This window comes from Primulina tabacum, chromosome 3 (assembly GCF_025594145.1).
Source record: "Primulina tabacum isolate GXHZ01 chromosome 3, ASM2559414v2, whole genome shotgun sequence".
Classification (NCBI taxonomy): domain Eukaryota; kingdom Viridiplantae; phylum Streptophyta; class Magnoliopsida; order Lamiales; family Gesneriaceae; genus Primulina; species Primulina tabacum.
In genome coordinates, this window is record NC_134552.1 from 3,635,874 (window position 1) to 3,650,916 (window position 15,043).

Here is a 15,043-nt window from a genome sequence, read left to right on the forward strand (position 1 = left end):
AATAGGAAATTAAAAGCCGAAATATCCGTTTTAAATAAACAAATTTAATAATAATCTTCAATGAGGAAAGTAGAAAACAAGGCATTAATCTTGATTTATTTTTGACTGCCGACATAACTAGTACATTAAACCTCCATCAAATCTAGTGATGTTCAATACATTTGAATGAGACTAGCATGCGTGACATATTTTTTTTCCATTTTTCATAAAATAATATTAGAATATAAGTGTTAGATAAAATTGCTAAAAATAATAGCGTAGAAACGAACTTGTAGAGATAAAGCAATAATCGAAACAAGTGTGATGTTTACAGTATGACTATTGTGTAAAAGAAAACAAAACCAAATCGAGGCATGTAGCATGTACAGTTTTCTTAAAACAGGATTCGTCCCCTCATGTATGTGTTTCGAGGATCGTCTTGGACGTCTGTTTTTCCCAGGATACAACGGAACAACCAGCAGTGACTTAGCACGAGACACTACTACGGCGAACTGAAAACGTACATTTACTTTATCACCGAGATTTAACGGAGGCCAAATGAAAAGCTAACAATTTGAAATGCAAGAGAATACTTGAAAGAGAAAAGATTATCATATATTTGATATGAGGAAATGAACCCACTATTTATAAGCCCCAAAATGCACACCAAGAGTCATGAAAATTAATTAACTCAATTAATCTTCCCATTAACTCAAGAATATGAAGAACCAAAGGTTTTCAAGTAACTCAAGAATGTGGAAAGTCAAAAGACACTCCACAATAATGAGTCACAACCAACTCAAGAATGTGAAGAGCCAAAAGACACTCCCACATTCATGAGTCATAACTTTCATTCAAACTCTAAATTTTATTAAAATTTTCAACATGAAAGTATTCTCCCGGTACACAAATTTTAAATTTTTTAATAGTTTCATCTAGTTGTTTTTAATAAATAAAAATAAAAAATATAGACTTTGTAAATAATATAATAAAAATAAAATATAACAAGTGAGAAAAAAGGAGAAAAAAAAGGGGGATTAGTTGGTTTACTTGTGGGCCGTGGGGGCTGGCAAAAGAGAAAATCAAGTGATGAAGGGTGGCTAAAGAATTTGAACCAGTGCGCTCCAACGTTCAATTTGGCATTCATATTACTCGTGTATGGATGATAATAATGCATCAAACGGTCTGAAAATTGCCATGTGACCCAATTCAATTTCATCCCCCTTGCAGTACAAACAAATTTTACTGAACCAACTGTATATAAAGGGGAGTACACAGTCCATCTTCTCCCAGAGCATTTACACTTTTTTTTTAATCATTATTTTTACGATTCTTGCTGCCTACAAGAAATACTTCTGCAAGCACATGCACCCTTTTTCTTTAAAGTTTTAGCACCACATTTAAAAATTCAAAACATTCTCCCACTTTTTCGTCCTCTTTTTTTTTAAAAAAAATAGCTGACAGGTTTGACAATATTTCCATTCTGGTAGAAACCCTCTTCCCCAAAATGAGTTCTCTGATGTGGGTTCTCAAGCTTTTGGTGATGGTAACATTCTTTGATCTGTCCTCCCAATCAGAAACCCCCACTGCTTGTTCACCTGCTGATAGAGCTGCTCTTCTTGGTTTCAAAGCTGGGATTTTGAAGGACACCACCGGCATTATGCCGACATGGGCGGGTGCGGATTGCTGTGGTGGCGGCTGGGAAGGTGTGGAATGTGATCCGATGACTGGTCGAGTCATCAGGTTGATGCTGCAAAGGCCACCATCTGATGACATTTTCATGAAGGGAATTATGTCTCCTTCTCTGAGCAATTTGCGTTTCTTGGAAATGATGGTGATAAGTGGGATGAGGCGTATCACGGGAACGATTCCCGAGGGGTTTTCGAATCTCACCCGCCTCACTCAGCTTATTCTAGATGACAATTTATTGAAAGGGGACATCCCTGCAACACTTAGGCCACTTGCCTCTACTCCAGACACTTTCTTTGAGTGGGAACCTTTTGACAGGCCACATTCCTACCACATTTGGAAATTTGAAGCGCCTTCAGCAGTTGAATTTAGCCAAGAATTTATTGACAGGCTCAGTCCCATTATCTCTCAGCTTGCTTCAAGGTCTGGAATCTCTTGATTTCAGCTTCAATTCGTTGTCTGGTTCCATTCCGGATTTTCTTGGGAAGCTTCGAAATTTGACATATCTTGTGCTCACCGGCAACCGGTTCTCAGGGCAGATACCCATTACCTTGTGCAACCTAAACAAACTCTCGGAGCTTTCAATTGATCAGAATCTGCTGAGTGGAAGAATTCCAGCACAAATTGGGAAGTTGAACTCTGTTTCTGTAATGAAGTTGAGCTCTAACAAACTCACAGGTCAAATTCCAGAATCTATATCACATTTAGGAAACTTGTGGAATCTTAATTTGTCTAGGAATTTACTTACCAATCCTTTGCCGACTGCTGCACTTTCCGAAGGTCTTCCTTCTTTATTGTCGATAGACCTTTCTTACAGCGGACTTAATTTGGGAACAATTCCTGATTGGATCAGAAATAGAGAACTTTCTGAAATCCATTTAGCAGGCTGTAAGCTTCAAGGGGCATTACCAAACTTCACAAAGACCGAGTCTTTGACTACCATAGACCTATCTGACAACTATTTTACAAGTGGGATTTCAAATTTCTCGACAAAGATGACTGGTTTGCAGGCTCTAAAGATTTCGAACAACTTACTCAAAGCTGATCTTTCTTCAATCACATTTCCAAGCCAGATTTCTGTTCTTGATCTTCATTCGAACCAGCTCTTTGGTTCTCTGTCAGGGATTCTGAACAACAAAACGGGTAAATTCATGGAGTATGTAGATGTATCAGGCAACCAAATTTCCGGAAGCATTCCTGAAATCAGTGGGGGGTTGAACATAAAAGTGCTGAACGTAGCAAATAACAAGATTGCAGGTCATATTCCTAGTTCAATTTCGAACCTCAATAAGATCACAAGGTTCGACATCTCAAGAAATAAAATAACAGGCACAATCCCTACAAGCCTAGGTCTATTGCTGAAAATACAATGGCTAGACTTGTCCATCAACAAGCTTACAGGAAAAATACCTGACAGCTTGTTAGGCATTGAAGCATTGAGACATGCAAGTTTTCGAGCAAATAGACTGTGCGGAGAAATCCCTCAAGGAAGACCATTCAATATTTTTCCTGCGGTTGCATATGCTCATAACTTGTGTTTGTGTGGGAAGCCTTTGTCGCCTTGTAGGGGGAGAAATTGAGAAAATGAGCCAGTAATATGCTGACCCTATATCCTATATTCATGTAACAAAGTAGGCTCAATGCCATGATGTAATTCCATTTGCCCTCATGTTTTTGGAAACCAAGACACATTCAATGATTACTCCATATTTATGTGAAATTTCTTTCTATTCGTGAATTTGACAACATTTAAAGTACCCACCACTCCTTGGTTAGAGTGCCACGAACCTCTTTCATGGGTTCCATCCTCAGGAAACAATAAATCACTACCAAGAAACAATAGAATACAGCATTGCTGACTAAGAATCATGAACACAGATAAAAGTTTTAGATTACTTCCTTGTATCATCAATTGCAAACGTCAAAAGCAAGTGATGTCGGCACAATGAAACAGAAAAAGAAGCCAGGGTACAGTCACCCTACTCAAGAAAGCATCTAATCGAAATCCTATTACACTTGATAAGTAGTTAAAATTTACAACTTAAGATGTTCACTTAGTAAGATGCAAAATTCTACTCGGCATCAACTTCAATCTCCTCCTCAACCGCTTTCTCTGTCTGTTCTTCAACTTCTTTCTCTGTGGAATCATCTTCATTCTAAACAATAACAACACAAATTTAATCACAATGACTTACCAAAGGTTTGACTATTAGCAAGATACATTGAACTGCCAAATGCCAATTACTTGCAAAAACAGATAATTTAAGGCAATTATTGACAAAATAAGAATTGTGGTTCTTCACTCACATTTCACCAAAATATCAGCTAATATTAAATAAATCAGAATCATACTTGTTCATTTTCAGCTTGATTGGATGCCACAGCCTTTTCATATACCGCTTTAAGCTTTGCAGCTCTATCAATGTATTGCTTCTTATCCTGTTTTATTATCCATTTATGATCAGAACGACAAAAAAACTACTTTTAGTTCATGAATGAATTCAAAATACAAGCAAAGAAACATTACTTCATCAGTCATGGATTTCCATTTCACACCACCTTCTTTAGCCACCTAAAAGAACACAACAAACTTCACGTTTAACTTGGAAAAGAATCCAGATAATTAGAATCAGTGAAAATTAGTAGAACTTCAGTGTTACCGATGCCACACTCTTGCAGTCAGGATTAGCTTCCTTGAATGTTTTCCGAAAATCCTCCCTGCAAATTTTCAGAGAATAAAAAATTATCATTGCAATAAAATATTTTAACGAGAGAGTAGATCCATCCAAAAAAAATTAAAAGAGTAGTACATGAATACGAAGAAGGCAGTGGGGGGGCGTTTTGGGGCATTTGGATTCTTTACTTTCTTTTCCTTCTTTGCTTTAGATTCAGTTGATTTCACCTTCTTCCTGGCAACAAAATTTGTCTAAAACTCTGATACCATATATACATAGTATAATGTTTCAATAGGTAAATTAAAAATAATAAATGACATATTTACTTTTCAGTTGGCTTCTTCTGGTTCTCACTAGGTATGTCCTCGGCTTGAGTCTCTACAGAAGACAAAAGGGAGGAAAAAAAAAAAGAAAGATTAATCAGATGAAAATTCCATATCAAATCCCAACTCCAATTAAAAAACAAGATATCGTGAAGTACCGAGATTCATCTTAATTTTTGCATCAAGGCTACAATCATGAAAGCTTATCAAAGCCACTGGAACATCTTTAGAACAATCTTCACTGCAATTTTTGCAACATGTCATTATAAAATCCCAAAATTAAAACACATTCATGTCAAAACTTCGCTTCAATACATGTTCAACCCTCACATCAAACATTTAACAATAAGAACAAACATAGAAGGAAACTGAACCTAAAATTTATATCGCGTTTTCTTACATATTTGTGATATAAAGTATCTCGAAGTACAGGAAACTTAAAAATCGGCACTATTTTGGTAATAGAATGTGAAAATTCAGTAAAGTAAAACCAGCAATAATTTCATGGAAACAATGACAAAGACATACGCATATAAACATGAAAAATACATTAAAAGAGGAGCGCGGGGACAAAGGTACCATTTGGTAAAAGCACTGCCATCTTTAGCGCGCTTGAGAGAAGCAGCAGAGGAAGATGATTCTGCCTCAACTCTCTTCCTGACTCTGTGAGGCGCTGATGATTTCGATTCTCCGCCGCCAGCCATTTCCTTCAGAATGCAAAACGAAGAGGAGATTCTCAGTTTTGTGGTTCGGAATAAGTCGAAATGTTACAGCTTAGGTCTTTATTTGTACAGAAGATATGGAGGGACGCTTGAAATTTTTCGGATTTTGGGAGTTGGCGCCGAGTTTTTTGTGCTGAAATTTTTGAACCGGGTCGTTGACTTGTTTTGTTTACAGCCGTTGGATTAAAATGTGTGATGGAAATAGTGAAACCACCCCTTCAGAATTGATAATCACTGTTTGCCCCTTCAAACAATCAAACTACATAGGGAGTTCATAGAAATTGTTCAGCTGCGGACAAGTTACTTCGTATCTCAGCCTTCACGTCCTCCGGAAGCGGCGCAGAGGGGCCAGCCTTCGAGTAGAAGTTGGCCAGAGATCTTGTGGCTTTCTCGATCATAACATATGATTCCTGCAACGCAATCAACACCAAATAAACACATACTGGTACCTCCGGAAGTATCCGGATCATTTTGGATGTATCTGAGTAATATTTAGCCGAGGTTCTAGGAAGTCTGGGAAACAGGGAAATGAGTCAGCCCAGATGTACCTTTGGATATCGTAAGTACCGAAGAAGTTGAGCAGATCGTCTAATGCTCGAAAGAGGGCGGGCTCTCAACTGAGCGCCCGGGCAGTGTGGGCTTGGGTTGTATAATTAGTACGCAGTGCTCCACTTACGATCATCCACCCGAGCAGCCCGATAAAGGTGTCACTTCCAGGACTGCAAGTATGGGACGTCTTGTTTCAATAATCATTCACAAGTCTTTCAGTACATGCATGAGTGATGTGACTAAGCTATAAATAATATAAGTTGTCAAATTTGACAGTTTCAGGGCATGTGCAATCATCTCCCCATGAGTAGTAATTGGACACTGAAAACAAGGTCATCGTTGATTTTTCTTTTGTAAAAAAACAGGTTTGTTTGATATTAATGCATTCAGCCATTCTTATACAAAAGAAACATACATTATCATTGCATACTTTCATTCAAGTAAATATTTGACTGACTTGAACATCAGAGTGGTCATACCAGAAAACCTTTCGGCACCCCGCTGACGTTCTTTGTTTTCTTAAGTGTGCGTGTTCTTTCATAGCGGGTATTTCTCATCTCAATTCCAGTGTACCCGAGCCAAAATCTACCTGACCCAATGTAATTATCCACTAAACTCAACCGATTCATCCGGTCGACATCACATACATTTTGCAATTAAACATGCATGGATCTAGATACCTCAGTCTCCAAATGTTAAAATAGCCTCGGATAGATTCCTTGGCCGCGTCGGTCGTCCGCCTGATCTTAGCCATGCCCCTCGTGTCCTTCTGGAGTGACTCGCACAGCGTTTTCACACCACTCGCACAGCTTTTTCACCACCTCCTGCACGGATTTCAGGTAAGCCTTGGGCAACACCTTCCCAGATTGTGTTTTCTTGTCATGATAAAACAACAACTTCAAGGCCCTCGATAGGCCACTCTCGTCCCCCTCTTCTGATCCATCCCGAGCCCGTAACGACACTACCTCGGAGCTCAAACTCAGCAATGAAAATACAACAAGCTGGCGACTAGGGGATGCCAGCATATGACGACATCTGCATTGCATTGCATTCTGTTTACAGAGTTGCAAGGGGTCCTGGTATGAATTATGATTAAGCTTGTTTGAGGCAGCCAACCTCCTATACCGGGGAGTATAGAGCAGAGAAAAGCAGTTAAGCGAGAAACTGATTTTTTTTCCCCTGTTTTTTCATCGATATACCTTCTTATCGGTTTATGAGCTTCACACCCATATTTATACTTTCCTATCAAGTAGCAAACTCTCTTTTACTCCTCATTATTCTATTACTTCAGCGTATTCGTGTACATTTCTTATTTAACTCTCACTTATTTATTTGCAACTACATATTCCACCAACTTTGCTGGAATGCTCTTCATTCTTCTATTTCTCTTGCTTTGAAGTTCTTTTCTAGTTGTATCGGGTCCTTTCCATTCTACGCCGCCAATGATCTACATTACAATGGTTGCATTATGATCAAATTGAAAACCGATTATCTATTTGATCAGTAATTGGAAACATAATCAGTGCATAACTCACAAGAATCCGACGTGACAGCAGAAATGGGGCATATATTTGCTGTCATGTCAGGGCTTGAAAATTCAATTACTGCCTCATTCCCCGCCTCCTGCGGCAAGCATATAGAAGAGAATCTGTTTGACTCGAAAATTGCGGAGCGTGATCATGTCAAAGTTGTGGAATAATCTGACTTCGTTTACCAAATATTATAGATCTCGATTCGGTCCTAAGTTGTATCTCCTTCGAAATGACTCAAAAACGAAAACACACAAGGAATATCCTGCAGAATTTTGCTGTAGATTTTGTTGGGTAGATTTTGTTGGATGTGTTGTCCCCTTTCTCATTCTTCCTTTTTGTTTTTGTTTAACTCCCCTGAGCAGTTTGAACATCTTTCACGTTTATCCCTGATGCGTCATGAGTCATCTCCTCCATCGTATTTTTCGGGCTTGTCCATTGGACCTCTCCATGTTCTGTAGGCTTGTTATTATTAATGAGCTTCCAAGATTTGGGCTAAACAGAATCCGAAGAAAACAAATCCCTACAACTAACAGCAACTCAAGCGCTCAAACTTGATTCACCCCAAATCAATTCTCGCCTCTCAAATTCATGAACTCAAAAAATAGCCGAAATCAATCATTTGGAAAAGTTAAAGATCACACACCCACCAAAACAGGGGAACAAGCACTTTCATCTCTTCTTTCCTGAAATGTAAAATTCAAATTCTTGAAATATTTTCTTTGCTTTTTATCCTTCTTTTTATTTATTTTCATTTTAGATGAAAATACGGGCCTCCGATGGGCTTAATTACCATTACCTCTTTATTTGGGCCTAGGCAACGTACTCTGTTTTGAAATACAAAGGATCATAAACATATGCTGTATATATATTTTTATTGCTATTTTTTGATTAAAAAAATTTGGTGGTTAAGTAAATAATTATATAAAAGATTTAGCCATCATAAAAAAACAAAACTCGTGTGAGACGGTCTCATAAGTTGTATTTTGTGATACAGATATCTTATTTAGGTCGTCCATTAAAAAATATTACTTTTTATGCTAAGGCTATTACTTTTTATTGTGAATATCAGTAAAGTTGACCCGTCTCACAGATAAAGATTCGTGAAACCGTCTCACAAGAGACCTACTCTAAAAAAATTAAAAGCATCAAGGGGAAATTTTTCATAATTATTCTGAAATTTTTACCTGAAATATTAAGACATCATACTGAAATAAATAAATTTGGAGTTATTTTTTTAAAGAGGTTTTAAATTTCGTTAGAATAATTTTTTTGATTAGGACTATTTTGGTTATTTTAAAAATTTGTGGTAGTCTGCAATTATTATGTGAAGTAGGATTAGAATGAATAACACCAAAGGCCCCAGACACGAGCTCAATTTTTGTGTGTTTTTTTTTAAATTGAAGAAATAATTGTTACAATTAGATTTTGAATTCAACATTTTGTTTCAAACTCGAGATTTTAATATCATATCAGTTATAAATTATATGCATCGTGTACTCAATTTTTTATAAAATAATAACAACAACAATAGTGATCATTGACGCATCGATATTTGCGTGTGAGTGTATCTACAATTATTGTTCATTCACAAACTTTATTTAAGTAAAAAAGTAATATTACAATATTTTTTCCCTATTTACTTTTGCTTTTGAGTTTATATTTTTTATTTTTTGAAAGGAAAATTGGCATGTTGGGAGACCAAAGTTAGCTATTTTAAGGTTTCTTCTTGGGTAAATTGCTAGTAAATCTCCAAACCCAAACTTAACTTTACCCAAACTCCCTAAACATCAAAAACTTTCTTTAAACTCCCTAATACCTTAAAATGGACAAAATTACCCTTATTCCTATTTTAAGTTTAATTGATCCTCCACGCTTTCCAAATGATATCAGAGCGAAAGGTTGATTTATTTCAAACACAAATTTTATTTTTAATAGTAACTAATTGTAAGAGAAGGAGAATTTCGAAAAAATTATGAATCCGAACTTAGGTTCGAGAGAAATAATTTACAAGATTTATTCCAAAATTTTGGAATATCAACAAGTTCATCTAACTATTGTTAGATATCAGAAACAGAAAGGGAAGCAACAGCACCCTCAGGTAAACTCTCAGGTAAACTTATGATTCAAGCAAATAAGTTTCTGAAGATAATACCAGACTCCTCTAAGCTCTCTTTAGATATTAGAGAAATCCAGAAAACAGTACAAAATTAAGGCAACATGCTATACTTTGTACCCCAACGAGTTGAAGAAATCCTTAAAACCCAGGAAGAAATTCTTGGAATATTAAAGGATATTCAAACAAGAATTCAGAAACTAGAACAATAACCAAGTTCTAGTAGAAGAACTTCAGGAGGTTGGTTACCACCATCATTTGGCACCGAACCTTTGTTACATCAACAAGGGAAGGCCAGAGTGGTGTTAAAACCATTGACTGAAGAAGAAAAGATGATCAATCTAATTAAATCTATATCAGAAAAGAAATTTATCTGATGACAACTTTAGAAAAGATTGGTCTAGAGGATCTACAAGAGCTTGCGGAATCTTTCGCAAATCTCAAAGTTGCAGATCTAAAGATGAACACAGCAGGAGGTGAAACACCTGCTATAACCTGGTCATCTACTCAGGAACCACCAACAGAAAGTGTGGGATCTTAGAATGTTAATATGAGAGAATCCCAATCTGATTTCCACACTGGTGGAGGATCACACCCAGCGGGAACAAGGTCAAGGAGAAATCAAATTTCCTTGCACCAAACACCCTACGGGAAGACTGTTTTAGATCTGATTCATCCTTACGGGGTTATGCTTAACCTTGATGTATTAGATTTAAAAAAAAGAGAAGAGCTCATAGATGACTGGACATCTGCTATGAGAATCGCAGCAGGTACACTTGATCTCAACAAAGAAGGATTCATTAAACTTTTAGAAATGAGTCTAATGGGATCAGTGAAGATTGCTTGGGACATGACTTCATTAGAAATGAAAGAGTCAGTCCTGGCCGGAGAATCTCTGAGCGAGATAGCCGGAAAAATGGTTACCCTATTTAAAGCACAATTATAGGGGTAGACTATTTTAATAGTCAGGATACAGAGAAGAGGAATAAATATACTCAGGCTCTGTATAGTCTTGAATTACACGATATATGTTTAGTGGAATTCAGGAGTCGAAGAAGATATAGCTATGCAGCTTTTCTTCGCAAAAATGCCAAGCCCTTTGAGAGAAATGCTTATAAAGGAATACGTACCTGGAAATCCAGATACGTTGGCACGAAGAGCTTCTTTCCTTAAAGAAAAATTGGCAGAATGGTGCCATATGGCAGCATTACAAAAGAATTACAAATGCTTAAGGGGTATAAACAAAAGAACTCCTCTGTGTTGTAAAGAAAATGATCTTTCAACAATTATTGGAAGTAAACCACAGAAGCATAAGAGGAAAAGTTTTAGGACTCATCCTTATGCTAGAAGTGGAAGAATTTCTTGGAAGCCAAGAACTGTATGGTCTAGACAGAAAGCCAGATCTTATAAATCTGGACAAAGAAGCGGACCATCAAGGAGTAGGATATCATCCCAAGCATCGAGTACATCTTGAAGCACAGGAAGAATACCTACGAAGAAAACTTTCAGAAGAGCTCATACTCGAGCCAATGAAAGTTTCAAGGACTGCAATTGCTGGACATGTGAAGCAAGAGGTCATATTTCGACCAACTGTCCAGAAAATGAAAAAAGAGGTATTAAACGTTTCGATCCTACCCTAGATATTGAAGAAGCAGTTTATTACCAAGATCTAATTCAGGTATACAGATTCGAGGACATTGCCTCGGATGAAAGTATACATGAAGAAGAAAAAGTCTTAAGTCAGGAAGAATCTGATGGAACAGAATCGGAATCTGACTGAAGACGAGGTGTTTCGACACGAAACACATGAAGATTTGTCGGGTTTTTTAGTCAGACAACAATCTCTCATAATATGGTCCAAAGGATCATGAGAGAAAATCCTAGCCTACAGAGATATCAAGGATTCTCTGCAGGACAGGTAGAAAAGTTCTTAGGAAGTCTTGGCCTAAGGAACAGAAAGCATCATCTAATCTATAAAGTTTCTAGAAGGGAAATGGCAATCCCGATGGAACTTACAGGAAATAGAATGGAGATGCAGTTAATTCCTTCCGAAGAAATTAAGGAGGAATTACAAAAACTCAAGATAGAAGTAGCAAGGACTATGTCCTGGATTCATATTGGAGCAATCCAAATTATGATAAAGGCTACTTTCAAAGAAGGGATATATTCACATGTTGATATTGCTATATGCGATAAAAGAATGGGGAATTTACAAGATTCAGTACTGGGAACAATCTCAGGAAATCTCTGTGCAGGAAAGATTGTAGGAGTAATCTATCCAAGGATAGCCTACAACCTGGCAGATCGAGATTTCAGCCGAGCCTTGACATTGCATCAAAACTTCAAGGAAAAAAGGTTGATGAAAGAAGGTAATAGGCCATATTCTATTACCTATCAAATTTCATATGCTCTATCTAATACACATCATTTTGAATTGTTTATTAGAAATGAGTTTATTGAAATCCCTGAGATATTCGGAAAAGTTGCTCAGGCAATTTATCCAGAAAGAGTCGAGTTTCCTTTAATACAGGAAACAGATATCCAAATACAAGACAAACCGATTCTACAAAGGAATCAAAGTCTTAGATTGGAATCTAGAAGACTATCTTTTCAAGGAGATATAATTACAAGTTACAGATGGGGAAAAACGCCTGTCATAGAAACCCAACAGGAGCTAAAAAGTTTTTCTACAATAGGAAAACTTCGATGCCCAGAAGGGTGGAAGGAAGTCGAAATAGTATTTGATATTACTAAGCAAAGGAATCAATTTCCTTGTAATTCAATATACTATTTGGAACAACCTATGATAGGAACTTACCAAGGACTGATTAATATCGGAGAATTGGAAGTTCATATTCAAGGAATTCCAGAGAAAGAATCAACTCGACTGATTCTTGGACTAGAGTTTCTCGAGGAACATAAACATTGGAAACGTCTAGAGTATGGAATGGAGTTTATGACAGAAGATAAGATGTGGAAAATCCAATGACCACAAGTCCATTTTCCATATACATTCCAGTGGGAATGTTGTATGAACAATATAAGGCAGAATACTTTGCTGCTTATATTGATTCAGGTGCTGGAATCTGTACAGCAAAAAGAGGTGTTTTTTCAAATAATTTGGAAGAAGAGTTACCAAAGATTGCTGGAAGATATTTTTCCAGAAGAATCTTAATCTTATGTAAAGGGATTAAGATGACTGAAATCATGATTGGCGGTGCGGGGCAAACACCTTGGTAAAAGGTAAAAACACCACCAATTTATTTTCATGATACAGGAGCTGATATTTTACTAGGAAATAATTTCCTACAAATGTTCAAGTCCTATACTCAAGAAAATGAGACTAGACGATTAGTGTTCACAATACCCTGTGATCATAAAATCATATTCCAGAGACTACGAGAGGCATTTTACAGAAAATTGTCGTTCCAGTTTCGCAGCAAGCGTGGTGATTCAGGACAACTTTTGAACCCAAAAATGAAGGATTCTAGACGGTTTGGAGAAACAATGCTCCAGTTAAGAGCAGATCAAGTACTCTAACCAGAAAATATAGAATGCCTTAAGATAACTCTACAAACAAATGAAGTAGAGTTCGAATCTAAGGTATCATTGGAAGATGTCAAGAAAAGGATCAGAGAAAATTACAATGAAGATCCCTTGGCATGGTGGGACAGAAATCAACTCAAAGCTTGCATTAAGATTAAGGAAGGCAAAGAGTATGAATTTGTCCGTTGTAAACCTATCCCAATGAATATCATTGATCAAAGGGATATGCAGAGTCTAATCAAGGAACATTTGGACCTTGGTTTAATCAAAGCATGTATGTCACCATATAGCAGTCCAGGTTTCCTGGTAAGAAACCATGGTGAGATAAAACGAGGAAAACCCAGACTTGTTATTAATTATCAAGAAATTAATAAAATTTTGGAGTTTGATGGGTATTTTATACCAAGTAGAGAACATCTAATTAGCTGCATTCGCAATGCCAAGATATTCTCTAAATTTGATTTCAAGTCAGGATTTTATCAGATTCGGATGGAGGAAGGAAGCAAGAAATTCACAGCTTTCTCTACACCTCAAGGACATTATATTTGAGAAGTATTACCAATGGGATTGGCTAATTCACCCCAGATATTTCAAAAAAAAATGGATAATCTTTTTAAAGATTATTTTAAGTTTATGTTTGTTTACATTGATGATGTTTTAATATCATCTAAAGATATGAATGAACATGTTAAGCATTTGGAGATTTTCTCTAATGTTTGCAAGAAAGAAGGACTGGTTTTATCTGAAAAGAAAACAGTCATTGCTACAAGAAAGATTGAATTCCTCGGAATTGAAGTCGATGAGTCAGGAATAATTCTGCAAGATCACATAGTTGAAAAGATGCAGAATTTTCCAGAAAGTCTCAAAGACAAGAAACAACTTCAAAGTTTTTTAGGAGTTGTTAATTTTGCTGGGATGTTTATCAAAAACCTAGCAAAACACATGAAGGTGTTCAGTCCATTATTGAAAAAAGATGCAAGATTCATATGGACAAAAGAACACACAGAAGGACTTATCCATTTAAAGGAGGTTTGTAAAAATCTTCCGAAAATGGCTATTCCTCAAGATGAAGATGATCTGGAATTATATACCGATGCCAGTGATCATTGGTGGGCAGCAGTTCTTACTAAGCTCACACCAGATGGAGAACAACCATGCAGATATTGTAGTGGGTTATTCTCAGATGCAGAAGCCATTAGATGGCATATCAATGAAAAGAAATTTTATGCAGTAAAAAGAGCTTTTGAAAAATGGCCATTATTTTTACTTGCAAAGAAATTTACTTTGAAAGTTGATAACACACAGGTAAAAGCTTTATTAAGGAATAGAATTGAGTCTAAACCTGAAATGCAAGATTATTAAGATGGCAAGCACTATGTCAGAATTATATTTTTGATATTGTGATAATAAAATCTCATGAAAATATTCTTGCAGATTTTTTAACAAGAGATGGACAGCATTGACATTGATGCTATTATCAAGATGCAGAGGCATTTGAGGGAACACCTTGAAATGATTCAAACCGAGTTTAACAAGTCGGTCGTTAACGCAGAAGTTGCGGGAAGGCTACAACAAGCTGATAAGAGAATTGTCTCTGATTGAATTACAGGTTCTTTACAGGCATATACTCAGTTATGATCTGTAATGCAAAGGCCTATCCTCCAAGGCATTGAGAAGCCATTGATTTCCCAAATGGAGAGTTTTCGAGTACAGGACTCTATACCTGTAGCGGGGGATTCAAATACCCCTTGCACAAGTGTTAAGTCGGGATCATCACCAGTTGAGTCGGCTGAAACAAAAATTGAGACTCTTGATCCTTATCTTGAGTCTTCAAGTCAACCCTTCACCTCGGGGACTGAAGAGGGAGAGATCAACCTTAGACCTCGTATTGACAAAGGCAAATCTAAGGTTGGTA

The 15,043-nt window shown here is 36.8% G+C and overlaps 1 protein-coding gene and 1 pseudogene across 1 annotated transcript; one reads left to right on the plus strand and one right to left on the minus strand.

The window, feature by feature from the left end:
• The first annotated feature begins 1,264 nt into the window (after positions 1–1,264).
• On the plus strand, positions 1,265–3,349 carry LOC142539385 (uncharacterized; annotated as a pseudogene).
• A 176-nt stretch (positions 3,350–3,525) lies between these two features.
• LOC142539386 (high mobility group B protein 7-like) lies at positions 3,526–5,469 on the minus strand. Its single transcript, XM_075644814.1, has 8 exons — positions 5,246–5,469; positions 4,825–4,907; positions 4,670–4,721; positions 4,479–4,577; positions 4,329–4,386; positions 4,196–4,240; positions 4,021–4,107; positions 3,526–3,824 (listed from the first exon to the last, which is right to left on the minus strand). The coding sequence occupies exons 1-8, from the start codon at positions 5,368–5,370 to the stop codon at positions 3,741–3,743; spliced, it is 633 nt and encodes a 210-aa protein (XP_075500929.1). The 5' UTR covers positions 5,371–5,469; the 3' UTR covers positions 3,526–3,740.
• Between the last annotated feature and the right edge of the window lie 9,574 nt (positions 5,470–15,043).